At 39.0% G+C, this 27426-nt stretch overlaps 3 protein-coding genes across 8 annotated transcripts in view; all 3 read right to left on the bottom strand.

Annotated features, from left to right (window-relative positions):
• yeats4 (YEATS domain containing 4) overlaps positions 1–2022 on the bottom strand; it is a 2685-nt gene extending 663 nt beyond the window's left edge. Inside the window, exons 1-7 of the mRNA XM_034526181.1 lie at positions 1779–2022; positions 1428–1547; positions 1250–1316; positions 953–1047; positions 748–837; positions 389–476; positions 1–200 (exon numbers count right to left, since the gene is read on the bottom strand). The exon at positions 1–200 is cut by the window's left edge and continues 663 nt beyond it. Coding sequence (XP_034382072.1) covers positions 31–200; positions 389–476; positions 748–837; positions 953–1047; positions 1250–1316; positions 1428–1547; positions 1779–1829 — 681 coding nt within the window. The 5' untranslated portion in view covers positions 1830–2022 and the 3' untranslated portion in view covers positions 1–30. The remainder of the gene's footprint in view (positions 201–388; positions 477–747; positions 838–952; positions 1048–1249; positions 1317–1427; positions 1548–1778) is intronic.
• Positions 2023–5103: 3081 nt separating this feature from the next.
• Positions 5104–17980, bottom strand: cpsf6 (cleavage and polyadenylation specific factor 6). Of its 5 annotated transcripts, none has more exons than XM_034525882.1 (11): positions 17860–17980; positions 15622–15831; positions 15270–15373; positions 14938–15083; positions 14517–14708; positions 13465–13572; positions 12309–12807; positions 11972–12087; positions 11720–11873; positions 11384–11606; positions 5104–5682 (listed from the first exon to the last, which is right to left on the bottom strand). In XM_034525882.1, exons 1-10 carry the CDS (start codon positions 17917–17919, stop codon positions 11396–11398), a joined length of 1800 nt encoding a protein of 599 aa, XP_034381773.1. In that variant the 5' UTR covers positions 17920–17980; the 3' UTR covers positions 5104–5682; positions 11384–11395. The 5 variants fall into 5 exon arrangements, with proteins under 5 accessions (XP_034381773.1, XP_034381776.1, XP_034381774.1 ...); XM_034525885.1 differs by having other exon boundaries at positions 11384–11582; XM_034525883.1 differs by having other exon boundaries at positions 14517–14690.
• A 2028-nt stretch (positions 17981–20008) lies between these two features.
• The window catches only part of cacna2d4a (calcium channel, voltage-dependent, alpha 2/delta subunit 4a), a 79761-nt gene continuing 72343 nt past the window's right edge, over positions 20009–27426 (bottom strand). For both annotated transcript variants that reach the window (XM_034526694.1, XM_034526693.1), the window contains 9 exons: positions 26498–26568; positions 25363–25438; positions 25222–25274; positions 24543–24598; positions 24051–24071; positions 23383–23503; positions 22373–22488; positions 21898–21980; positions 20009–21738 (listed from right to left, as the gene is read on the bottom strand). In XM_034526694.1, coding sequence (XP_034382585.1) covers positions 21646–21738; positions 21898–21980; positions 22373–22488; positions 23383–23503; positions 24051–24071; positions 24543–24598; positions 25222–25274; positions 25363–25438; positions 26498–26568 — 690 coding nt within the window. In that variant the 3' untranslated portion in view covers positions 20009–21645. The remainder of the gene's footprint in view (positions 21739–21897; positions 21981–22372; positions 22489–23382; positions 23504–24050; positions 24072–24542; positions 24599–25221; positions 25275–25362; positions 25439–26497; positions 26569–27426) is intronic.

The raw sequence follows: 27426 nt of genomic DNA, 5'->3' as shown, positions 1-27426 counted from the left end.
TTTATCACTTTGTGTGCATTTGTCCATGTCTCAGTGCTCCTTGTGGTCTCCATCCTCCTCCAGTTTCCTGATCTCTGCCTTCAGCTGGTTGATGTTTTCTCTGCTGGCTTTTAGTTTGTCTTTCAGCTCTGTAATCTCCTGGCTGGTTCTCTTCTTTGCTGCCTCCATTTTCTCCTTGGTCCTCTGTTCCAGCTCAATGACTGCAAACACACATACACATGATCACAGTAACTCAAACAATGTCAATGCTGCTCCTCTGTACAGATGCATGAACATTGTTTTCCCCTTATGCGGGGCATGAGGTTAACGTAAAACAAAATTGGGGTATACTAGTCTGTATATGTGTCTTGTGTTTCTGTGTGTGTGTTCATTGTGTGTGTGTACATACATTCAGTCTCATGCTTGTATGCACCCAGGGTGAGTTGTCTTGAAGTCGTCAGCAGCTGCTGCATCATGGCCGTAGGATCCTGGAAGATCTGAAACATAACAAAGACAACTGAGTCAGTTCCATCACTCAGTTCCACACAGTACTAAATTTACAGCCAAAACGCCCTGATCCATTTCATCATAACGCTAATAATAATAATAAAATCAAAGCTCTTTGTGTAGACACTTTGGAAATGATATGCGATTTATTTATTAATAGGTAATAATAATAATAATAATGAACATTATCACAGTAAAAGACCATTAATTGATGCAGTATAGACACTGTGGTCACCAGCTACAGCAAGCTAACAGACGTACCATTTCATCATAGAATTCAGAGACAACCGTCTTCTTCGGCATTGCACTGGAGTCTGACTGGAACAGCTTCAACAGATGGTACAGAGTCACCTGAAACACACACAAATCAATATAAGCATACTCACAAGGAGGTACAGTGCCTACTAAATACTAATTATTATGTGTTGAGTATTTAGTACAAATAAAATATCAGTTTAGCTCTCACGGGTCTCTCATTGGGGTCAATGAAGAAGATCTTGATGATGATCTCAAACTCCCCCCAGCCCGTCTCTGTAATCTCATATGGAGGCTTGGTCACCACTGGAAGGAAGAGAAACACAGTGAGCCACTAAATGCTTATATGAAGTACCACTGTATCAATCCCCAACATAAATCCTCTTACTTTTATTAAATGTCACATTTCCCTTTGAACATAATTAAGTACAATCCACAGGAGGCATCCCAACAACAAAACGGATCCATTCAGATTCCTCGTCCCGTATGTCTGTTAAGGTGTACTCACCTCTCAGAGGGTTACCATAGCTCTCATGAAGCTTGAACTGGATCTTCTTCACGTAAGCAGACATATCCTGGGAGAACAATAGTATGTACTTATGTAAACAATTAAGAACAACTTTGGTTGGCAGTTGGCAGTATTTCATATGCTTTGCAAAAGCCTGGATGTGATTTGAAAGGCTCACCTCATTTCTGTAAGGCTTCACATAGACAGACCACTGGTGTGTGTGTCCATCCTCCTCTCTCTTCTTCCCAAAGTAACGGGCAACGTTCCCAAACACAATGGGCTTCACGATGGTTATTCCCTGCAGATTAGAGGGGAAACATACATAACCGTGTTCCTATTCAAACACTCCCAATTACAAGATAATAGAAAACAACAGGACAGAGAACCGGTGTGGGCAACGTAACATGAATTATAACTAAGGATATTATTCACTGACACGAACATTTTCGTTGCGTAATTATTAAACTACCGTAATAATACAATGAACGGATATGTTCAATAACACAAAACTGCTCCAGCGTCACGTTACCTTAACTCTCCCCCCGGAATCTGGACCAAATTCAGTCATCTTTTTAAACATAGTACGGTCGAAAGAGTGAAGTAGATCCCGTAGCACACTCTATAGGACTCTTCTTGTTCCACAGCGTGTATCCCCGTGGAATAAACCTGCCATTCAAGCATTTAAAATAGGCTTTATACAGCCAGCCTTCTCATTTCAAACAACCAGCCAAACAACAGCCGGAAGTGACGAGTGTAACGTCTTAAAATGCACGGTAGGATTGAAACATCGACACATTACAGTTCCGGCTGATGGAGGAAGCATCGGACAAGAAGCGTAGAATGATGTATTACGTTTTTGTGATAATTTGTATAATCATTTCCTCGATGGCTCAAACATACTGCAACCGCCTTATTAGCTTTACTTAAGTATGTCAACTTTGCAAAAAAAAATGGCATTCATGGCTACTTTTAAGATCACCGTTTAAATCAATCATGTGTTTACAACTATGGTTGAAAACACCAGTTAACCGTACTGTCATGTTTTAGATGATCAGTAGAAACTTTGCTTGTTCAATTTGCGCCATATGTGACTGTACTAGACGTCTCTCTAGTAATTAAGTATATTAGAACCATTATAATAAATTGAGTCCCACGAATGTAGACATATAATGGCAATGACCCTTAAATAGGTAAGACTATGCTCATTTTTAATTTTGAACAAATACATCTCTGCATCTATACATTTGTTTGTTTTTGCACCTTCATCGAACCTAAAAACAAATAAAAAATGATGGCGAATGCATTTTGAAAACTTTTATCCTACTCACAAGATAATTTGTGGACCAAATTGTATTGACATTAGTAGGCTTGAAGTAATTGATAATCCTTTACCCAATGCCCACTCTGCAGACTAATTAAATGCATTATGTACAAAGGAAAACCACATAACAAAAACAAATTTAGAACCGTTTTATTTATTGTTGTAGGTGCAATGACCACTTAATGACTCTTGGCTACCATAGGCCTTCCCCAGACGGGGTATGTGTAGTTAGAACTAAACATTTCTGGCAGTAGTACAGGATGATAGCAGCCCCCACTGTAAATAAAATAGAGGGGATTTTTAATCTTCATTAATAATACAAACTACACTTTTCATGTAGTCCTGCTCTTCACTGGGCAAGTCTGCAAAACTACTCTGCTCAATTACATTTACAGGTAGACCACTGAATTTTAACAAGTTACATAAAGTGTTTCACCAGTTTGGGTCAAACATTTACATTATCTGTTACAATGAAAAAGTAGCTAAGGCTCAGGTAGGTCTAGTGAAAATGTATCCTACCATTCCATTTTTCAAGTCAAATAGTGAAAACACAAGAAAATATACTTTCCAGCCTCTAGTGTGAGGTAAAGCCTTGGTCTGTCTGGATGCGGCAGAGTCCGCCAGACTTCAACTGGACTGGACCGTTTGGTCTTCTGTAGTGATGGAGACCTGAAAACACTTACCCCCAGCGCTGTGGAGAGAAGTGAGCACAAGGCAGGACAAAGAGACGCCCGGGCATCGTTACTGAAAGCCCGGCACAGACATGTTCTTATCCTCGCTGATTAGACCTCAGACTATGAAGACACTGAGTGGCACTGTGCCGGGAGTTTGTTGAGATCACAACAGTCAATGAACCTAAAAGACTCAAAGTGCTACAGCATGAAGCCTTTGTAGGTTCAACTGAAGAGGCAAAGAGGTGTCACTCTGGCATGTTTCCAACACATTTAACACAGTTAATAATATCCCCTCCATAAGTGCAAAATTGCCCACTTTTTCACATAGTTTTTTGTACAAAAACCCAATTTACAATGCTTCATTACTCTTTTACAGAGTTTACAAAGTTATTGGAGCAAATGGATTAATATTCATTTATATATATCTATATATAGATATATATAGGGTTAAAATAAACACACAACAGGAGCAGCTTTAGGGTTTTCAAAAATAATTGGGTGCCTTCACATTCTTATTAACATATTTTCATCAAAGTTCAGAGGGATTCCTGGAGCCATTACGGCAACTAGATGTTCAACAATCTTTACAATCAAACACTTTTGAACAGGTCATATTTTAGGGGATAGTTATGAATTTAGAACGAGGCAACGGGGAAAAAAAACAAAAAAACAATCCACTTGCATGTAAACAAATAACCTCCAATAAAAATCACAAGAGGAACTTAAGACAATAAAAAGTTAATGTGGCCGATATAAACAGGAGTTGTGTTTGCTAACCTGTTAATATCAGTGTTCATCAACAGTATTAATTTGAATTTCATTTGTTCCATATTCAAACAGCAATATCAAAGCGCCTCAGAAAACACTGTTGCAGCGACACAACCCCCCCACCCCCATGTTATTTACGGAAATTGAATCACTTGTCTGTCTGGCCTTATGATCAAGGTTCAAATATTACGACATATAAGACTAATATATTTTGTAATTGAAAATATTAATCAGTGAAAAAAACAAAAAAAAAACAGACATGCAAGTGCTTATTTATCACCATATGAAATACTCCAAACTAAAAGCTCTTTATCCCTGAGTTGAAAATCAGTCTGTTAAATAATGAACATGACAGTCGGCCTTGCATATGATGACAAAGTTAATGTTATGGTGCACATCACATATAAACAAATTGCATATGAAGAACCAGTTTCCCTGAATTTGTTCCGTATGTTGTGTTGAAATATTCTATCTATGGTGTGACAGAGTAAAAGTGTTTAACAGGAACATACAGAAACAGGTTAGATGTGGCACAAAAGAGCAAAAAAAAAGTCAATAGTCTTCTTTAGATGGCAAATTACCAAATGGAATGAATTAAAAATATATAAATGATGACCAATTCCATGCAAGTTTTAACTACAATAGCTGCTTAAATTAACATGGATTACTAAATATAAGAATGAATAGATTTCACATTAACAAAACAAAGACAAACAATTTGGATTGGAAGGGTTCTTGGTAATAGCTATTCAGTGCGTTACACAGTATTGTGATTCTTTTGGCTTAATAGTAAATAAATCTGCTCAAAATTACTGCATGTACATGTTGACCTTCAACTTGTTCAAGGTTGACATCCTTTCATCAATGCACATTGCAAAAGAGTACATTCAATTAAATTGTCTTACCGTGTAAAAGTTTGCTCCATTTGAATAAAATAACAAAACAAAAATACTATTTTTTTTTAAACCATAAAGCTGCTCTCTAAAAATAAACAAAATCTGAACGCACACAAATTCGATATGAAAAACAATCTAAAATACACATTTAATATAAATGAGCCAAACGTAGAGGAATTCACCAAATGCATTGAGTACCTCAGTAAACATTTTTTATTACAACACCATCTAGTTTTTAATCAAAAGCAGAGAGACATTTACAAACATTCTAACAAAAGAAAGAAATGAGACTGAGGGGTGGGGAGAACACATCAAACATGTACCCTATAAAAACTGATCTCTAAACTGAATGTACACAGTACAGCGAGCCAAGGAAAAATAAAAAACAAATAGGATGTAATGTTTGTGTCTTCTAATTAGGGAGTGTGTGGGCCATTTTATTGTTTCTTTGCACAAAAAAAAAAGAGCATCACACGTAGTCATCGTCATGTCAAATAAAACATCATAAAAATAAAAGAACTGCTTGGAAAGTTTCTTTTCTTTCATCTTTAGTTACCATGAGTATATATGTTGGGATAACAGCCTTACACAGGTCAGGGTCTTCCATCCACTGCTCTTAATCAGGCAGACAAGATGAACAGACAGAGAAGAATGGGTGTAGAGATGGAGGAATAGGTGGTGGTGGTAATCCTGTCCGGTCATGCAGGGTAGGGAGGTGGTGGCGCACTGAAATTCTTCCTCCTTTTTCTTCCATCCATCCTTGATCCTCGTTAGCTGAAAGGTGTCAAAACGAAGGGTGGAGTTTGGTTTGGAGGCAGCCCAACAGTGAACACTCCCCCCCCTCCTCATCACACCTCTAGACTAAAGACACAGTGCACACCAGGGCTGGGTCAATTCACCATCACTTTGAGTCACAGGGATCAGGGATGGAGTTCTTCCAAATCCACTTACTGACCACGTTACTGTGACCAGGGGGTCTGTGGTCAGGAAAACTTTTTTTAAATCTCAGAAAATGTGGCCTTTAAGATGGCAGAATAATATCCTGTGAGGACTTCCGTTTCTCTGAATGCTCAGTTGACTGGATTGCACCCAACCCTGGCCCAGACACAAACATTGTCATGCAAACTTGAACAGGAAATATCCAAGAAGCAAATCGGAAACGTATCGGTATGCACACACACACACACACACACACACACACACGCACACAAACAGAAACATATTACAATATGCAGTTGAATATTTGCCTAAATGCACTAAACTGTTTTTTAAAATGGATTTGAAATAGTTTAAATGTGTGAAGAAATTCTTGAACAGATGCTTGACCGTGACACAAGCTTTTGGCAAACAAGAATTGAAATCCATGTAATAATGTAGTTTCTGAAGACTTGGGACAGTGAATTTGGACATTTGTGTGACACTGTTGTCTACAGGTTACACTGAATTTCAAAGTGAGGGATTGACATGAGAAATTGTATTGAAATCGTATGGGTAAAGATATTCTGGGTAATGTGGGAATCTTCTAAAAGTGGCAAACTGACTTGAGACATACATTTGGCTTTGGATCAGTTCTGCATAATGTAGTGTATTTTCTGTTTTGTGTGGTTGGCAGTGTTTTTTCCCCCCACCCCTTTCTTAAAAGATTTGCTACCTCCACTTTGAAAAAAAATCTACAATCCACTAGATGTTTATAGTTCATTGGTAGTTTTATTTTAATAACTTGACTACAAATTATATATGTAATAGCTACTTTTTTAAAAACATTTTCCTTACAACCAACTAGTACGCTTTAGGTACAGACTTAAAAACTAAACCACTGTGACATGTTACATAGAAATTCAGCAATATAGGAGTTAAAGACACAAAGGACCAAAAAAGCTATAGATAAAAACATAAAACTACAAAGAGGAAGGCACGCATCTGATTCAGATTGCTACAACTGCCCAGTAATATATGGTTAATATATTTTGTAATCTATTTAACAGGGAAGAATTGTCAATTTAGTATATCTCTTTATGACATTATGCCAGCAATTAAGCTGCAATACTTTGTATTTAGAACTGAGAAAGACAAAGTCCAGCATGCAAGGGACAGGAATCTGGAGGCAGCGTGTTTATCTTAAACTATGAATGATAGCAGCATAATAATTAGTCAACAATGGGTCCACTAACCCGATTACATTTTACCCACATTAAAGCACCTCTCAACAGAAGTATTACATTTATCAGATGAAATGACAACAGTTCTGATACAGAAAGTCATTTCAAATTTGTTCGGTATTCTAATTATTTAAAATGTGATTCATTAAGCCTTGGTGATTTATTTGGTTTGGATTTACAGAGTGAATTACATCTGGTATCTGCACCAAAAAGGCCTCACTTACAGGCATGTCAAATGAGTACAGATGATTTCACACGACTCAGAGATTCAAATGCATATTGAAACTTGATGTTTTTGCTTTAGAAAAGATTTGACATGGTGCATGGCTACAGACAAAAACAGTTAAACCGACAATTACAATATTGTATACAACACAGTAGTCAAACTCAATGGTACTCCTGGTCACACCATCATTTATAAGGGACTTTAACATCCAGTACAAGTGGGAAGGGGCATAGCTGAAATTTTGTCAGTCAGATTACAGGTCAGATCAAATATCAGACTAACAAATCGTTTGCCATAATCAAAATATGCTTTGAACCTATGTTCATTATAGAAAATATTAAAGTGGACCGAGTCAAACCAGGGTCAACCAGTCCATGAACTTTCAGAACTTCCACTTGTTTATCCATTAAAAACGCTACACAAAAACAGTTTAAGATGTAATACTTATCATTTAAATATTTTGATTTTACAGATTATGTTTTGACAAGCAAGCAGGTAGATGTGGGCATCCACTCAATAATAATATATTCAGAAAAACGTAGATGGCTTCAGGTATATATATATATATATATATATATATATATAATTTTTTTTATTTTTAAAAAGCCACAAAAAAAAGCAGACTTGCACAACTAAAGCATTCCAATCGCCAAATTAAAGAGTAAATTGTAATTGTCTCATTTTATACAAACGTAGCCCATCTCAGTGTATTCAGGTATAATTTATATATCCCGTCATTTAAATGGGCATGAATGCGTATTGACATGTACATACAACTGTTTGACCCTGGTTCAACATGAGCAAATAGTATGCCTGTTTGAAAGGACATCAGGCCTGTGACCCTGAGCATGCATCTAGACAGACTGAAGGGATAGCATAAAGTCATTTCAGCCCGTTGCAAACAGTGTACATTTCCCTCATGGCAATATGAACAGATAAAAGCTTTAAAGCATGTCTGTGGACACAACAAGTAGCCAGTCTACCAGCAGGATTAAAAGCATCAATTCTCTTTTGCCCCCCAATGACCATGCAATAAGATATCAGACTGAATACAAAAAGGCAGGTTGAGACCTAGAACCATTTAGTTGAAAATACTCAACAAATGCATTTTTAGCATTTACAAATGACTGAAAGTTATAAGGCCCTGTGCCCACTGGGGATCTCTTGTACAACAGGTAACATGAAATGTGTTCAATGTGATAATTGCAGTGATTGCTGCTGCAATGCTACTATGGAAATGCAGCGCGTGTTTAAAAAAAAGAAAAGGGTATTTACATTTAGCTGTTGCTACTGAAAATGTACATATGCTGGACACAATTTGGGAAAAATATTCTCTTTACAAGAGCAATGTTTTGTTAAGAAATTCCCAGTGGACATAACGTCTTACTTCAGTAAAAATTGGTTGGTATATGGACCATTAGGTGTTACATAGACAGTTATATTCTTTTGGTCTAAGTTTTCCCAGCGTTACAAAATTCAGCAACCCCACAAGACAAACCACCCCAGTTCACACGTATTAGAGAGAGAAATATATGAAATGGTGTATAAAATGTGTATATAGTCTTTATATTTAGACATCTCTCAAGAGTGAATGTAGTTCAGGTCTGAAAGCTAATGTAAAATTATGGGAAATATTTTTTGGGGTGATGCCCAACTGTACCAGGATGCTTCCATGTAACCTACTAGACTGCTCTAGAAGGACCGGTTCATATACAACACCACAAACATCTGAGGTGCGTTGGCAGTGAAGGACATGAGAACGACACAGAAATCGATCAAACCAGATATTTCAACTGCAGTTCCAAGACTTTACACAAGTTATCATGTTTAACACGCGAATAACGCATGGAAACCGAACACCAAGCCGGCCAATTAGCCTCAAAAGATTTGCAATATAGTATTGATATTTGTTGTGCACAAGCTGGTGTCATATATATTTTCAACTAAAACGTATCCATAACATGACTTCCAAACATCCAAAAAGCCAGCAAAAAACATAACGCTATGAGCCAAAATACTTTCATGATCTCCTGCCAACCGACGAGTTACCATTAAAATCAACTAAGTGGGAATCATCTGTACATACAAGTCACATAAAAAAACAAATATAAATGTATACTATGTATCAGTCAGTCAAATAACAATTAGCATAGTCATGAATTTGCTGCATTGACAAAGAAATTGTTGTATACCTGCAATATTATTGACAAGTTCTTACAAATAAGATTCAGATTTTCTTTAGTTTAACTGAATCAGGTAACTCAACTAGAGAAAATGTAATAATGGCGGCAGCCAAAAAATGTGGGATCTGAAAACATCTTTCTGGTTCGATCTTTTAATTCATTATTCAATGTGTACATGTAAATTACTCTTGCCAATCATATATGTAAGATACTGCAATTAATCATGCATTGATCCTGAATGTAAACCAATTCTGACAATCAGCTTATTACAAATAATGTAAAATGCGAAGCGATTGATCAATTCAAGCAGAACATCAAATTTGGCTTTTGCTTCAAAGCATTATGTTACACAATATGTGTATTAAGGGCATTACGATCTTTGTTTTCAGAACAAAAAAGGCCTGAATGTTTTTTCTCTTACCCTTAACCTCTTAAATTGAGGTACAATGGCTCAAACGCAAGTAATACTTGGCTACAAAACATTCAAAATCTGACAAAACTAAAATGTCAGGCAATATTACTGACATGCATATATGGCACAATGACATTGTCAAAATATTCTGTGTCCAAAAATCAGCAGTTATAAACACCGTTGGATAAATCAATGTTCATTTTCTCATGACAATTTTTAAAATATATATATATATATATATATATATATATAGATACATATACTCTACTGAAATGGTCATACGTATACAACATGACTGAATGGAACATTTACAAAGTGTAGATTGATCTAATATCGACAAGTTGAACACTGTCATTTAGTTTATCTAAAAATACAATCCAATTTGAACAGACCACACATCTGTTATTTAGTACTGTAAAAAAATTATTGGGGAATACTTTGACTACTATTACAAGGACACTGACAAACCAAGCCACAATACACTTCAATTAAACTCACATATAATGATGGCAATTAAGTATTGAATCTTCATATTCAAGGCAGAAAAATATATATATATATTTTTGGTCTACTGGCCATAGATGCTGGTAAAAAACTAAATGTTGATACATTTCACGATTTGAGCAAAACCAATGTTATATTAGCAAAAGCTCATCTCAGGAGTCTGAAAAGGCAGAACGAGTACAAAAGTGCACTCACCCCCGCAAAACATGGACAAGCAATAGTTTTCTAGCCATGCCATCTGTAACTGAAATCATTATGATTTTTTAAAAATGTAATTATAGTATAGACTATATAAAAAGTGGCAGAGAAATTTTGCACATTGCCAGCGTCAAGGGCATGTAGACCAAAAAGTAACAATACATCCACATAGTCAATTGCCAGTAATTATCAGTGTATTTTCTGATATGGGGAGAACAGCATTGATACAACTCTTACAAACCCCTTTGTGCAATGTAGCATGGTAAATACAGCAAGTGTTACACATATTGTCTGAAAGACCAGATACAACTGTGATGACTAATGACATTTTAAGAAAAGCAGACTTACCTTAGACCTACCTGAAACCAACGGACTGCATTTGTGAATTTTTTCCATTGCTTACTTTGTCTCTCCTGATCTACTTCCTCATATATTTATAGAGAGATATTAAAGTGTCATTCTCTACTGTAACTTATTATTTGAACTTTTTAAAATGTTCAAAAGCCTTTTATGGCCTAGAACTGACTGGATTTATGAGGGCAATGGCAACATTTACTTAATAATTTGGTATCCCGGGTGTTTACACACACCGCCTTCTGTAGATTACATTTTGGCCAAATAGGTAATTGGCTCAGAAAATCCTAAAGTGAAGCCTTTAATCCAATGATGAGGTGGTGAGCACTCAAAGAAAAATGCATCTTCTGCCTCGATCCAGGTCTAAAAAGTGTTGTGATGAAGAAGACAGAAGAGAGCTTATGACAGAAGTAAATAACACCGGAAATGTGGTACCCACCTCCCTCCTTGTCTAGCGGTGTCGGTACTCCCTTTCCCTCTCTCTCTCCCGGTCGCGGTCACGGTCCCTCTCGCGATGGCGGTCGCGCTCTCGGCTGCGTTCTCGGTAATAGTCCTCATGCCTGTCACGACTGCGGGACTTGTGACGTCGGCTCTTTTCTCTGGAGCGACTGTGGTCCCGTTCCCTGGAACGTTCTCGCCTGGCATGGACAAGCATCATTGGACTGTGTACAAGGGGTTCAAAGTTTCAAACACCAAATGTTCCAGGGCCAATTCCCAATTGGAAGAAATTGTTTAGGTACAGTCAGAATTACTACTGCACAAAATGTAATCTTACCTGGAGGCTGAACCGTAGCTTTTTGACTCAATGCCGTGGAGACAGTCCTGCAGGGAACTGATGAGGACCTTACAGCGGTCATCTGCTGACACTTTGGACTGCTTAATCAGACTGATAGCTGTCACCAAGGTCTCTATAGCACTGCCATAGTCAGCTAAAGAGAACACAAGTTTGCATTACGTTTTAATAGGCTCTCAGCATTTGTCTTGTTGGCATTAAATGTGTGCACACAGACATTCTGATGCGTTTTACCTGCACTGGCATCAGACACTGCTCTAGATATGGCGCTGGAGGAGATGGCTCTGTTCCTGTTCATGATCTCCTCAAACTCTGCCTCGCTTAGAGGGGTCCGTGACGCCTCCATCTCACTATAAATACACACAAAGGTCAATGCAGGTGTTAAGTTACCAAAGACACTTCTATTTTTGTAAACAGTGTAAATGAGCTTCAAAAACAAAAATGTAAGTGTAAATCAGCAATTTACTATGGAAGTCCAGAATTTTTGCACTTAATAAAATGAGCAGCCTTTTGTCCAAATTCCATTATATTAATTACTATGTTCAATATTTGTTCCACCACCCATTCTTACCGGCCTCCAGGACCGTAGTCCCCTCTTTCATATGGTGGTGGGCGTCCGTATGGGTCGTTTGGTCCAGGGGGGCCTCGGTTGTCATTAGGTGGCATGTTGTTGTTGCCAGGTGGGGGGAAGAATGCAGGGTTGACATGGGGTGCTGGTGGCGGTCCACCCGGCGGGGGACCTGGCATGTGTGGAGGTGGAGCCAAAGCCATGGGGGGCCCAATGGGGCCTGGGGGACGTGGTGGGAAGGGCCCCGGGGGTGGTGGGCCCTGCTGAGGGGGTGGGGGACCAGGAGGAGGGCCATAACCTGGAGGAGGGGGACCTGGGGGCAGGGGTCCCATTGGCGGCTGGCCAAACTGACCAGGGAATAGAACAGGGGGAGGAAGCCTATCGCCTCGATTTGGAGGACCAGCAAGGGGAGGGGGGAGGCCCTGACCAGGAAGTGGAGGTCCTGGTGGACCAGGGGGACCAGGTGGACCAAGTGGGGGACGTGGAGGACCCTGCATTCCACCTAAAAGAACACAAGGGACAAAACCGAAGAGCATGAGACAGAGTAAGATTTAGTGAACACTTTATCTTTTGATGTTATATAGCAGGTAGAGTTCTCCCCAACATTAGTATCAAGTGGAAATAAGTGTGGTAAAAAAACAACACTGCCTTTTCTACTTGGAAATAAATTTGGCTGGTTTAAAACTTGCATATTAAAAAAAATTATTAATATCCTGTAGTAGCTAGTATTTTACATGATTTCCTTCAAAAAGACAGGACAATAACAGACAGAAAAAGAGCAAGCCATACATACAGGGAACAACAAATGTCAAAAGGACATATAATAATAAAAAAAATAATACTGCAAATTAAACCAGAGGGCAACAAAAAAGATGATACATTCAAAACAAATTGTTTGAAGCAGGCTTTTTTTAAAACCAGACGCCCTGCATTCAATGCTCTCTCCTAAACACTTAATTGAGAGGGAGCGTTCCTTTAGTTTGCACACTGTTATCCCATCCTTGTGTACAACTGATAGTATTTCGTGGAAACTGTATATTAAGGGAATAAGGGAGTAAGAAATTCAGCTGTTTTAATGGTATAACTCCCACGAATAAACAGCTACGGGTTAGGATAAAAAGGTGATCGATAAATTCAATCAGATCAAGAGGTGTTTCACCTCTGCCACGCCAGTTCCCGTTCCTGCCCCCCGGCGGGAATGGATTGAAACTCATATCCATCAGAGGGCCATCTTGGTGCCTAATCAGATCTGGTCTCATGCCCGGGCCTAATGGGGAAGAAAGCAAACCAATCACAACTCTACCCTTCATAAACTTCCCCCTACTAACTGAAGGCCTTTCACAGCTCAGCAGTACGGGGCATCAGCCACTAAGCGAAAAAAGAAATGTGAAAGAAAAGGGGGACGTTAAAGAAAAGATGCAGAAATGGGAAAGAAAAAAAGAGAAGAGATGGCAGCGCTGCCTACTACCTGTGTGAGGCGGCCAAGCCAAGATTTTAAAAGGAATTTAAGCTTTGAGCTAACTGCTTCTCAAGCAATGGTGTTTTAAATTGTCAGAAAGCAGAAAATTGCAGCCAGGAAAGGATTATTTGTTCAACTGCAGGTGAAGAGACAACGAAAGAACAAACCAAATGGGGAGGGAACATGCAAAGACAAAAGCCCTATCATGGGAGATTTAATGGTTGAAAGATTGCGCACAAAAAACACACTACAATAGACTAGTCTTGGTTCCATGCGGGTGGGAGTAGTAGCAAAGCCTGGACTGTGCTTACAGAGCAGCACTGCCAGACAAAAAGCTGAATTTTACCCCATCTTATGTTAAGTTTGAATTTCTCCCACTATGGTGATTTTTACAATCTGTTGGAATGCTTTATTGTAAAAAAACTTTAACAAAATCACGTCATATATATATATATATATATATATATATATATATATATATATATATATATATATATATATATATATATATATATAGACGTGATCACGACACAATCATCTTTTCTACCACTCACCTTGTTTGGTATCGCAAGACCAAAGTAACATTTAACAATAACTTCATGTTTTTTCCTCATTCTTGTTAGTTCTTAATTACTTACAATCACTAACCATCTTAATTGATGTCAGCAGTATTTAAATATCATCTTGTAACTGAGTGAACTGAGAGCAACTTTATCCCAACCATATTGGCACAAACGTGTTCCCAAACTAACCAGGGAAATGTGGTGGCGGTCCTCCAGGCCCAACAGGACCAGGAAAGCGGTCTCCACCGGGGCCGGGTGGTCCAGGGAACCTGCCTCTGCCTCGACCCATGGGGAAACCTCCACGAAGACCAGCACCAGGAGGACCAGCTTTACCTTCCCCAGACATTTGCCCTGACTGGGTACCTGAGAAATATAAGAAGACTAAATAATTTGTAACTCAGTTTTCTATTTCATATACAGTAGAAAATAAATGTGCACGTATAAACACGATGGGATCAAAACTGACTATGTGTGTTAAGCACCTAAATTTAATGCATTTACAAATATATTTTACATGACATCTTAAAACTAGCAAGGTAACAAGCATGCAAGTTAAATTAATTGAATGGTTTTAACTTAAAGATCCCAAACGTGCATTTATCCTACTTACTCTTACGTGACTGCATCTCGAACTGGCTGAGGGACTGCTTGTTGCACGCGGTGACGATGGGATTCTGACCATGGAGCTCCCTCTTCGACAGCAGCTCCATTAATTTTCTCGATGATGCCTCTGAGCCCACACACACCAACGCAAACCTGTAAGATGAGGGCAGAGAATAAACACAATCAGATTCATGCAAAAAAGAAAAAAAAGAGTTCTATTTCTTCTGCGGCTCAAGCATGAAACATTTTTATGTTATGTATATACCAAGGAGTAATAATCTTTACCTATAACAGGCTACGATTTAGTTTAATCATGTCAAAAACATATAATAACCTTACCCTTTGGACTGGCCATTGGCTCTGTTTTCAAAGAACTTGATCTCCAGCACATCTGTGATGCCTACCGAACGGATAGCTTCCGTCAGGTCCTCGTCTGTTGTCCACTGCGTAACAGAAGAAGGCATTATCAGTATATTCGTACCGAATGGCTTAATTTGATATTCATTATGTAATGTTTCACAACTTGCAGAAAGGTGTGTGGGTCAACATTTAGCATGGCACCAGAATACCTTGTTTACAGGATTGTCTAGTTGTCTTTACTTTAAAGAAAATGGTGCTACTGTTTATTCATGCTCTTAAACATTTTCCATTATGTGTCTAAATAGCCTGAACAGAATTATCAGATACTGACCCATGTGAGGTTTCCTATGTACAGGGCAATCCTTTTGCCTGTGTAGGTATAGACCACGTTGGGTGGGGCACCCTTTCCTCCATCGGAACCACCTGGTGTTGGCAGCGTGTCCAGGTAGTCGCGGTCTTCTGGAGCATCACCATTGTTGGCTGATGGGGATATTACATCATCATACAGGTCGATCTGTTCATGGACTGGGTAGTCAGATTCCTGTTGAGCATGATAGTAACAGTTCAGTCAATCATGAGTGACACTTTCAGAACACTGAATATATTATCAGGACATTTAAAATGTAATCGTTTGTCCTTGAGCTGCTAAATACACTCAAAGCCATACATTCGTCAGCCTGCATCCATACAAAATTCCAATGAATTTTAAAAGTCTGCTGCCTTTGCTAATGCGTTCTGAGCTGTGGCAGCTTTGTGCTCTGCAGAATCGAGGGAAGGCGATTGCCATTCATCGGCATGTACTACCCGGGACCCATGCTGCAGTGTCAAAAAAAAGAAATGCTAGTCTATCGATTTTGCCAAGTGTACTGTATATACACCGGAACATATTTTGCTGATTTTTCAGTACATTCATAACACAATGTAGGGGTATATTTTTTTACTTTTCGTTGTATTATTTGATTGCAGAAGTAACTGGTGACAGGAAATCCTGATGATTTGTCTTATGTGCAATAACTGACCAATTTGAGAAAAGGGGGTTCTTTTTTCAGCTTTATTCACAAGGCCATTTGCCTTTATCAGTTCAACAAGGCTAGTGGTGTACGCCTAATGGCGACTGTGTACAGCTTTTAGATATAAAGGCAATCAGTTTCTTACGAATATGAGTATTGGTGTATGTGAAGTGTACTGCTCATACAAACAATTCTTAAATGATCGCCTTTGTCAAAAGTACTTGTATATATTGTGTACAGAGGAAATCCCTATGAAGCTGGTAGGAACCTCTTACAGCCAAATAGTACAGTAAACATATTTTTAAGACATGTTTCTAAATAACTTCAATCATGTTTGGGTGACTATGGGTCAGTGGTTAGTAGCTCCGTCTTTCAATCAGGGGGTTGGTGGTTCAATCCCCTAGTCGATGTGTCCTTGAGCAAGACACTTAACCCTGAATTGTTCCCTGTAGCTGTGTCTACAGTGTATGAATGTAACATGATTGTAAGTCGCTTTGAAAAAAAGCGTCAGCTAAATGACATGTAATATAATATAATGTAATATAATATAATATGTTTAGCTGAATCTGAGTCAGTAACTCTTTAAAAAAGCAATACATAACGTTAACTCTTACGTGCGTCAAGTGAATACTTCGGTAATATTGTCTGTGCATGTTACCAGATATGCAAACAATGCAAAGAAAAATGTACAGTTGACGTCAACTGCACGTCAAACAGGTAATTGGAGAAGCTGATGATAGTTTGCTGATGGATGAATGATAAGGTCATGCCAGTGCATAAGCCGTTTATAGGAACGCGCAGGTTTTATAGAGCTTGTTCTGAGTATAAACAGACGTCCTACCTACACGATGGAGGGAAGACATTGGTGCAGATAACGTAGCGTATAAATGTTTACTATTATTATCAAATTATCTGCGTCACAGATCTGTATATTAGGGAAAAGGGGCGTGTGTGAAGAAAGAAAACATCGACTCACAACGTTACACGCTAACAGTCTGAAGCTAACAATCCATAACGTTACATTTATTAAAACCCGTTTCTAATTAATAAAATAAACGTTTCATACACAACCATCATTAGATGGTTTCACTTAAAGAGTCTGCTTAAATGAAATGAAAACACAAACGACTTCAAAATAAGTTATTAGTAAACATAATTGTCTCGGTAAAGCAGCTAACGCGAGCTAGCTAACGAAACTACGTTTGTTGTGCACGATAACCCGCCACAGGCCTCAAACTGGGAGCGCTGAACAATACACGCGGCTGCTTTTCGCTTTCACCTGCACACGCACACACGTTTCAATGTGCACCGTGCAGGGCTATTACTGCGTGTATCATGCGCCGTCTTAAATGTCGACAAAGCCGCAAATGCAACATTTCGAGCCGAATAATATCCCCGAGGATGCGGGTTTGCATCATGGTGAACGGGCGGGCCTGTGCGCGAGGGAAACTCGTCGGCCCACCGTTCTCCGAAAAATACGATCAACAACGGGAAACGTAAATATACAGGAAAATACAAACATTCGTCGAAGTGTGGTGAATTAATAACGGATTCAATACCTGGTTGAATTCCTCTTCGACGTCGGCGTAGATATCGATGTGATCCACACCGTCCGCCATTTTCCTCTGACCCGTTGCTGTCTCCGCCCGGCGGTGCAGAGCGACGTTGAGCCGCAAAACAATGAGCCAGAGAGGGATATCTAGCGCCTCTGCTGGTCGACTTCACTCATTACCTCCTGTAGACCATATAACGCGATACAGTCGAACACGCGCTGGTGTTTATTGTAGGGTAATTAAGAGGCAATTTTGTCAAGAAGAATAGAGGATACAATATAATGTACTTTCTCGTGTTTTTGAAATACAAAGTTAAAAATGTGATTTATCTCAAACATGACCAAATTAGTAGGCCTTGATTTTTCATATCTTAGCACATTATGTTTGACTTCTTATGTTCACTTGACCATGGATTCTTTTTAAATCGTGCCTAACTTTTCATCAGCTTTTTTCTTTTCCTAACATAAATATGTTTGTCTATTGTTTACATGCATGCTGTTGACATCCTGTCAAGGAGCCAAGGTGAAGGAAGCATCCCTGAATACAGAAATCTGAAACTGGTTTCTATACTGGATGATGCTCCCGATGAGTTATTTGTCTTTTCTAGTGTACAGCAGCATCTGCAAATGAAATAAAATAACTTGAGGTATGAGTGCAATCTGAGTGCATTGTTGTTCATAATTTCAGTGGAAGGAAATAAAATCAAGGCATGAAGTAATACTGGATTCAGATTGAATGACACAAGTTAATATGAATAACCACCACACTGCAGCTTTTCTGTAAAGCACAACACAGCAACAGTGTATCGTGGTGATATTTTGCAGTTGCAGATACTGTATGATTCCAAACCTTTGCATTATTCCTGGTATTGGTGCAATACACATACATTGAAGCACTTTATGTTACACTTTTATATTTACAGGGAGCACAGAAGTTCAATTATCAATTGAATTCTAATTGGATTACATTATTGAACAATTTAGGGTGTTTAATGTTAATTGATAGATGTTATTGTTTTTAGATACACTTTGCTTATTCATTTTTTTCATTTCCTTTATTATTTAAATTTCTTAAATGTAATATGTCCTGCTCTGCTATTTTATTTTATTGTATAACCATGCTTGCTGCTGCTACAAACAAATTTCCCATTGGGGATGAATAAAGTATCTATCTATCTATCTATCTATCTATCTATCTATCTATCTATCTATCTATCTATCTATCTATCTATCTATCTATCTATCTATCTATCTATCTTATTGGGATTTACACTTCTTTAGTAAATTTGTTTAGCCTATGTAAGAGTTCAGAGAGTCTCGAGCTACCTTGTGCTTGGAAGAAGAAGCTCCGAAGCCAGAGATATATAATAATCATTATTTAATCATAACAAACAAGAGTCATCTGTATACATACATGGTCCAGGCCCGGACGCGCTCACATGGCTTCGCTTCCACAGTCTCCTGACTTAGCCAACAGTTTCTGTCTGGCGTCACCACGTAAGAGACCAAATTCACGTCTCACAATTAGTTTTATTCGCAGTCCATTCGCTGAGCTAAGCTCCCATTGGTTAGTGGAGGTATTCATGCAAATACCTTTCAGAGACACAGCATGCTACGCTGACCAGCGAATAAGACATAAGGTTCACACCTGAGGGTTAGTTCCATTGGCCACTTCAAAGAATGCCTCAAATCGATAAACTAGCGGGGGTCAAAGCTCACACTTCCGGTCAAGGACAGGAAGTTCCCCTTCAGAATAAAACCCTATTATCCTGCCTACAAAATAAAAGCAACATCTCAGGTTTCAATCGGCATCCCTTTAACTATTGTCTAAACAATAAAACATCCATTCATTCCCATGCATCATACAATGAATCTTTACATTTGTCATTAACAAACAGAATAATAAAACAGTGATCCTCTCTTATGCTTCATAATACATTCCTCAGAATATTCCTCAAATTAATGATCATATCTTTCTTTATGTATTAATTTAAAACATAACCTCTCTTATCTACATGTGCAAGTGTATATAAAATCCACTACAACCTAACACCTATATTGTTGTTACTATCTTTATGTGCAATGAAATGAATTACAGACATACAAAACAGAACACTGACAACAAATACAGTACAAAAAACATGTGGATCATTTAATTTAGTCAAATCATGATTTCAGTCAGTCAACATACAACTTGGTCACATGTCAACCATACAATATACAGAATATTGTACGGAAAAATTACATACAAAAATGAGACACATGAATAGAATTATTCAGATAATCTCAGCAAGACACAACATACGTACATACTGTAATGATGCACACTCACAAACAATATGTATCTGAGTCTATGACATAAACAGGCAAATGCTCAGACAATTTTGTCATCATAGTAAGGTCAACGTAAAGACATGCTTTGTAGGATGATTTAGAAATACTATTAAAAAAAGCTACAGGGACGCTCACAGCCCAAAATACAATGAAATGCTGAAGTTAAAAATATGAAACACAAGCAAATATTCAATTCGATTTACACTGTCATGGCAATTATGGGACATTTTCCATTTTCTTTTCCAAATGACAATCTTGTTTGTCAGAGCTTTCCTTTTTTTTCATCATGAATTTATAAAATCAGTTATTTATGCCAAGTAATAAATAGCAGTTACATAACCCTGGCACCCAAGTAATCACAGTCTAGAAAATTCAGTCCAAAAAAACGTTTTGGTACTGGATCTTTTGTGGGGTATTATTTTGTACTAGATTTTTTTCATTTTAAAACATGTAATTCCATTTTTTAAATCAACAAGAAAATAACTTATCAAAACAGTTCAAATCCATCATTGTGTTATCCAATTGTATTGTAGATCTAAATCCTGTGAGTCCCAGTTTCCACAGTGATGTCCAGCCAAGCATTATTACATACAGTATGTACAAACACACGGAAAGACACAGCTGATAAAGAAAAAAGGCAGACTTAAAAAACAAAAAAAGATATGACACAAAACAAATATTCTTGGGATGCAATCCAAGTAAAAACTTAAATATAAGATTTATTCTGATTTTATGATTATCTTTATTACATTTTTATCAACTCCACTGCCAGTGCTTTCTTGCCACCGAGGCATCATCACCCTTTGAGATTTGCAGAAGATTCATAGAAACAAATATTGCAAACAGCCTTGGAAAACACGACTTTAAGCAGCAAAACTGATGTTACACAACAATGTTAACCATATATCACTGCAGCCCTTCTCTCATTCAATGTTTAAAAAAACATATATGATAGACTGTAATGAAGCACTCAGGGTGACAAAGTATTGCATGCTTGCAGCTGCATATATAATATGCATGTGTGTTTGCAATTTTAAGTTCTGTGGGATTTGGGATAAACACATTTTCCCCCCTGGACATTTTTATGCATCTTATGACTCATAACCCATTTTTTTTATCAATGCACGTCATAGCAACCACCTGCATCTCTTTAGTCCCTTTTCATTTTGAGATGCAAAGTGGTGTGTGAGAAAGCAACTCATAGAAAAGTATCCATGGCAACAACAGCCCATAACGTGCCTTCTTTGCAGTTTTTTGTTCAAATGTAATAATTGCCAGGAGTTCAAAAACGACATTATAGGTCCATCCTTGGAGACTTGCCATGAGCAAATGAGAAAAAATCTGCAACATTAGTTAAAAAACAATCCACTTGAGGTGTCCATCGTCCAAACACATCTCTTGATTCATTTCAACCTCCTTCTTTATATGCAAATGGCTAAAATATCAAAGTTGTCCATCATCAGGAGACAAGTGTCAAGAAGGAGAGGCAGGTGAGGAAGAGAGCGGCAGAGAGAGATATAACAGAAGCTCCTCCACAGTCATTGGCGTTCTCCTATACAGGAAAAAAACAGAAAGTGCAATCGAGCTAAGTATGACAGCAGATACAGAAGCTAGGACTGTATGACCGGGATTGTACATTATTTGGTGTTTTCACTGTCTTGGTGTCGTAAGACAGTGAAAACGTTAACGGGCTGGACCATTAGAAGCTGACCTGGGGGTGGTAGGCGTGGCAGGACTCGGGGCGTCGGCGAATCTTCTGGGACCTCATCCTGTCACACTTCACTGAAGCATTATGTGCTGCGGCGTCAAGGAGCAACAACACAAACGGGCTTCTCTTTAATCCTCATTCAATTATCAGCACACTGAAAATGACATATTTCACCAATCAGAATCTGATTGAGTGGGGCGAGCGTGGGTCAAGGGGGAAATCAAAACACAATTATAGAGTTCTGTGGTGGGAAGCTGGTAGAGATCCTGCTGGTCGGTGTGTGTCCATCCTCCCAGAACCACTGGGACTGCAGTACAAAGGGAACTCATTTGGGAGATTTTTGAAAAAGGTCAGCAAACCAATCATGTCGACCAAACTGTAACAACATCCAATTTTGGATGTGAGTGGAGGAGAGATAATTAGAACTAATTCACAGTAATAAATAAACTCAATGAAGACACAAAATATCAAAGGATATATTTGACTTCCTCGGGTGCCATGGTGATGGGTGTGTACTGTCTGGAGCAGTCACAGTCCGCCTGCACCACCAACATCAACAGGTTGCTATCTGGTATCTGTTGCACCACAAACATCCTGACACACACAAACACACGCAATATTAAACGTGACAACATGTGCGCACAGTTAAAGCGCAGAGAAAGAAAACCATCCATGTATTGTATTTAACACTTTGTCAAATTACAATTGTATTAATAATACATAATTTAAAGGCTTATTTTAGGAAAGAATACTGCATTTTTTTACTTAGTTGCACCCACTGCGAGTTTGGCCGCTGTCATTTTGAAATCCAATAATCTCTCCTAGGCGTGTTGCTGTTTGCAGTCTTTATACCTCTTTTGGCCTCAGGAGGGCGGTCACACTCAACGTATAATCACAAACCTGCTGAAATATTATAGTAACCCCTGTGTCTCTCCCTCCCTCCCTCTCCAACACACACACACACACACACACACACACACACACACACACACACACACACACACACACACACACACACACACACACACACACACACACACACACACACACACACACACACACACACACACACACACACACACACACACACACACACACACACACACACTTCTCTCTCTTCCACCTCTTGACTCCCGCTGCTTTTCCATTTCTGTTTCTGTCACCCTCCCTCCCCCATCACTGTTTTTTCAATGAAACCTCTTCATACTTTCTCTCAGTTTTCTAGTCTTTCTCTCCCTCTCTCTTGCTCCATGGATGCTTCTCAGTTTTTCTATAACCACATGCACTCAGATCTAATTCTGTTTCTTTCTACTTATTTCCCCCTTCCTGATACTCTTGTGTCAACACACACTGCTCTCAGTGTGCAGAGCAGAGCGAAGCCGCAGAAAATGGATTTGGGGAGGACAATTTAATATGACTGGTCCAGGGGTAAGAGGGGACTGCACTGCAGATGTGTGTGTGCATACGTGTGCATGAGAGTGTTCTTACTTTTGGCAGCGTCCACACTTAATAATGCTGTTGGTCTCTTTGACTGACGGCTCGTAGACGAAGCTGGGGTACTCGGTGTCACATGGCTGCAGGTTGTCCCCTCTTTTCTTATGAGCTGAGGCTAATAGAGAAATAGATACGGGTCATGTTTCCAGGTCGGATATTAGAATAAGTGTATGTGTGATGTTTTGTTGATGACTGACAGGCTCAGAGTGTGTGACAGGGAAATGTTGGTTGCTATTTAAATGCTTTACACTTGAGACATTTATTGCTCTTTCTACCACGACCAGAGGTACTCTACTTTGCTGTGTACGCCAAACAACATTGAATTTGGTGTCTTTGTACGGGTGAAATGATGGGTTTGAAAACCGGAAAGAAGAGCCATAATGGCTTGTTTTCAATTTCACGTCTGGTTGTAAACTATGCTTTCTGTCTGTTCTTCTCCGAATTACATTAGTTTCAGTGGAACAATATGCTTTGGTCTTGTTTTGTAGAACTTGCCAGTTGTGGCTGTTCCTACTGAAAGCTACTTACACAATCAGAGACACCACATTTGTATTTAGTTTGAAGTGTACTACAAAAACCCTTCACCACACACAAAATGCAAAAAATAGTTGTTTTTACACAAGACGGATCTTCCTAAAAAACACTTCAAGACAGATACTCACACACGCTGAAAGATGGCTTGGCTGAATGAAGGGATGATGATGATGATGATGATGATGACGTGGAGTCGGAGGTAGAGTAGATGATTGACAGGTGGAGTAATGAAAAAGGGAAGGTGTGATTGATGGAAAGACAGAGGTAGATGAGAGGTCAGGGGATCTGAGGATGCCATGTTCCATAATGACTTTGTTATTAATGTTGCACATCATACAGTAAACACAACAGCTATTGGAAACAACAAACGTGTGTCATTAGTCTAATGATTAAAATATGCAATGATCCCATAAGAATTTACTTGCAATCGATGTAGATGTACATGATGTATTATATCTAAAGAATTGACTCTACGGTACATATTGCATATCTGCTCTGAAGGAATATACATGATTTATAATCGTGGAGGTACATTATTAGCTCAAATAAAGAGACATTTGTGACAAAGATGGAGAGAGTTTGAGTTTCAGAGGCAAACATGTTTTTCTTGTAGAGCTCACCATCAGCGAAATGCTCCATGTGCCAGAAGCCACAGATATTAAACTCCAGGAGAAACCTTGTGAAGAAGAGAGTAGAGGAAAGTGGACAGACAGAGGGAGTCAATTTAGCCGGCCATCATGATAGACCAAAGCAGATTGCAAACAGATTGCATTCAGTGTTCAAAAACTGGGCCAGGGCCCAAAGTTGTGTCATGGGAATATGAAATGGGTCCTCAAATTATTCAGCAGTATTTGGAAGCAGTGTTTTGGATAACTTGATAAGCATTACCAAGTCACTACAGTAAAAACTGAAATGTTTCAGTCCAGCACATGACCCCTTAAAACAGCCAATTATTGTTTTTACTATTAGTTTTTTCGTTTAACAGATTAAGCTAACGAGCTCTACGATGTCAGTGAGCTGTTTCCCTCAGTTAGCAGTCTTTTGCTAAGCTAGCTGGCTGGTGGCGGTCGCTTCATATGTACCACGCAGACATGAGAGTGGTATTGATCTCCTTATCTAACTCTTGGCAATAAAGCAAATACACATCGTTCTCAAAATGTCAAACTATTCCAAAAATAATGTTGTAATGTTAACCAAAGAAAACAAGCTTTTACACAGAAATAAAAATAATCATAATTTACTGAATAGTGATACATAATAGCAAATGTGAACATTCTGGTTACCCCTGGCACCACTTACATTAGGAAGTTGGAGAGGAACCACTTGAGGACCGAAGCCAAACCATAGAACGGCTGAAGAGAAAAACTGATTATAGTTACTGCAGAATTGACTGGACCCTTATGGTCATAATTGTGTCCCGAGTGAGTACATTGTGCATACACTGAGAAGTGGACGGGCGCTGCTGACAGAGTGCAGGTTCATCTTGCACATGGCCTGGTAGTCGAACAAGGACACCCTGAGAAAACACACACACACACACACACACACACACACACACACACACACACACACACACACACACACACACACACACACAAGCACGTGGTGTTGGTCTTCAGGCAGTATTGAATTTACTTATATTGATTCCTTGACCTCCTGCACTACTACACACGTGTTGTGTCGCTGAGCTTAACCTTTGCACAAACCTTGATCCCTAACTTACCATAGAAAAGAAAGAAACGCATCCGAGGACTATAATTACTTCCCTTTTGCGTTTGCAGATGCATGCAGTTGTGCACAGCCACTGAAGTGCACAGCCACTGAAGTTCATGCATGCTCTAAACCAGTTATGCAATATCTTGTGTCAAATGAAACATGACAAAATATTGTCGCTGTATACAAATAGCACATCGCTCATGAGATTTCGAACATAAAAGACGGGGAAAAAGTAAGAGGGAAAAAAAAATCCAGAGCAGAGTCAAAGAAGCTCAAATGGGAGCAAAACATTAAAGCTGGGACATCACCGCATATACAAAGATGGGTGAATTAGCTACCCTCAGCACGAAGAGAGTACAACAGAGGGCAGAGACTATACCATTATATAGCAATACAAACAAAGCTTTTGAGTCTCTATAATGACAGTAAAGATTGCCCTCCAGGCTTTGGGTTGCATATGCATACTAATGAATAGCTTAAGAACAAAAAGGCAAACGTAAAATGTTTACATGCCACTATCCTGGTAAAGACTCCACAGCAACCACTTCTGTTAGTGATACAGCATGAGGGTGACATGTAATCAAATGCATGAGCCACATTCAAATGCATGGTGTTACGAGCATGAGACACCGGGGTCCATAACATGGCACTTTGCTGTGCAATGTGGGGGCACTGCCCCTTCTTGCTGTATTGATTTGGAGAAGTTTACATTAGGTTTAACGTGCCGCTGTTCTTGCAGGCCACGTCAGGACTCGGTAACAACCTGACCTTTGCTAACAGACAGACCGACCAGACAGAGGAGCTGACAGACACACAACGATCTCATCAAACTGTCAGGCTGTGACAACCAGCCCCTTACCTTTTGAACATGCCCATTCTGATAAGTGTTGTCATCACTGATCCGTCAACCTCACCAAAAAATCTTCCCGCCTATTAGAGAAGAAAAGGCACTGTGTGAAACCCTCTGTGTGGCTGAACACATCAAACTCATGCCGTGATAAACTGACAGAGGGATTATCAACTCCCTTTGTTGTTGTTCATCCTCTCCATTTTCACCTCAACGTGAACTGTGTGGTCAATTATTCATGTTATATTGTGTGTTGGTTAAAAAGCAGTGCGTCTCATCACACATGATTTAATTGTCGCAACTTTGGTATTTTTCAAAACTCTTCCTGTGTTTCTAGGTTTTGAGCGAGAGCGCTCCAGATGGCAGCCGCTAAACGGGATGCGATTAAATCACTCATGTCTTCCACTAAAAATGCTTGTTTTAGACACTGACAGGCTCACATTGTTATTTTAAGTGTTTCACAATTCACAAAACAAACGACCGTCCAGAGAAATAAAATGGTTTTATTGACCTTTCACTGGATCTGGTCTTTTTGTTACTGTCGAACTAAGTCTCGCTCAGAGAAGTCTCTTGAAATCTCGCTTGTCTAAATCAGCGAAATATTCAGCCATGATGTTGAAAATCTTTTGGATAACACTAAGCGAAAGGTAATAATCAAACCTGACCAGCATCTAAGCCTGTCAGTGGCAAAAACAAGCACCTTTATTGGACATACATTGGCGGTGGGCGATTACCTCGAGTGATTACATCGCAGCCCATTTAATGGCTGCTGGCTGCAGTGCTCTCGCTCAAGACTGGACCATTAAAAAAAATGTTGTCCCCATCCAAAAATGGGAAAATAGGGTCCTTTACCAAAAGTTTTACAGAATGAGAAGTGGGACTCTTAAATTAATCACAATGAACATTTAAGTGATTATATTTCTAGGTAACGGGCACAGAAT

The sequence above is a fragment of the Cyclopterus lumpus genome, chromosome 23 (genome assembly GCF_009769545.1).
Source record: "Cyclopterus lumpus isolate fCycLum1 chromosome 23, fCycLum1.pri, whole genome shotgun sequence".
Lineage (NCBI taxonomy): Eukaryota > Metazoa > Chordata > Actinopteri > Perciformes > Cyclopteridae > Cyclopterus > Cyclopterus lumpus.
The sequence above is the reverse complement of the archived record's forward strand: the minus strand, read 5'-3'. Positions and strand labels throughout refer to the sequence as shown.

What these genes read in the sequence shown, in the direction of transcription:
- cpsf6 (XM_034525882.1), bottom strand. Translation starts at nt 17,919, where the DNA reads ATGGCGGACGGTGTGGATCACATCGATATCTACGCCGACGTCGAAGAG. An exon ending in CGAGATGCAGTCACGTAAGA is followed by an intron (nt 14,709 to 14,937) that starts GTAAGTAGGATA and finishes CAAATTATTTAG; the next exon opens with TCTTCTTATATTTCTCAGGT. An exon ending in CGGGAACTGGCGTGGCAGAG is followed by an intron (nt 12,808 to 13,464) that starts GTGAAACACCTC and finishes GTGTTCTTTTAG; the next exon opens with GTGGAATGCAGGGTCCTCCA.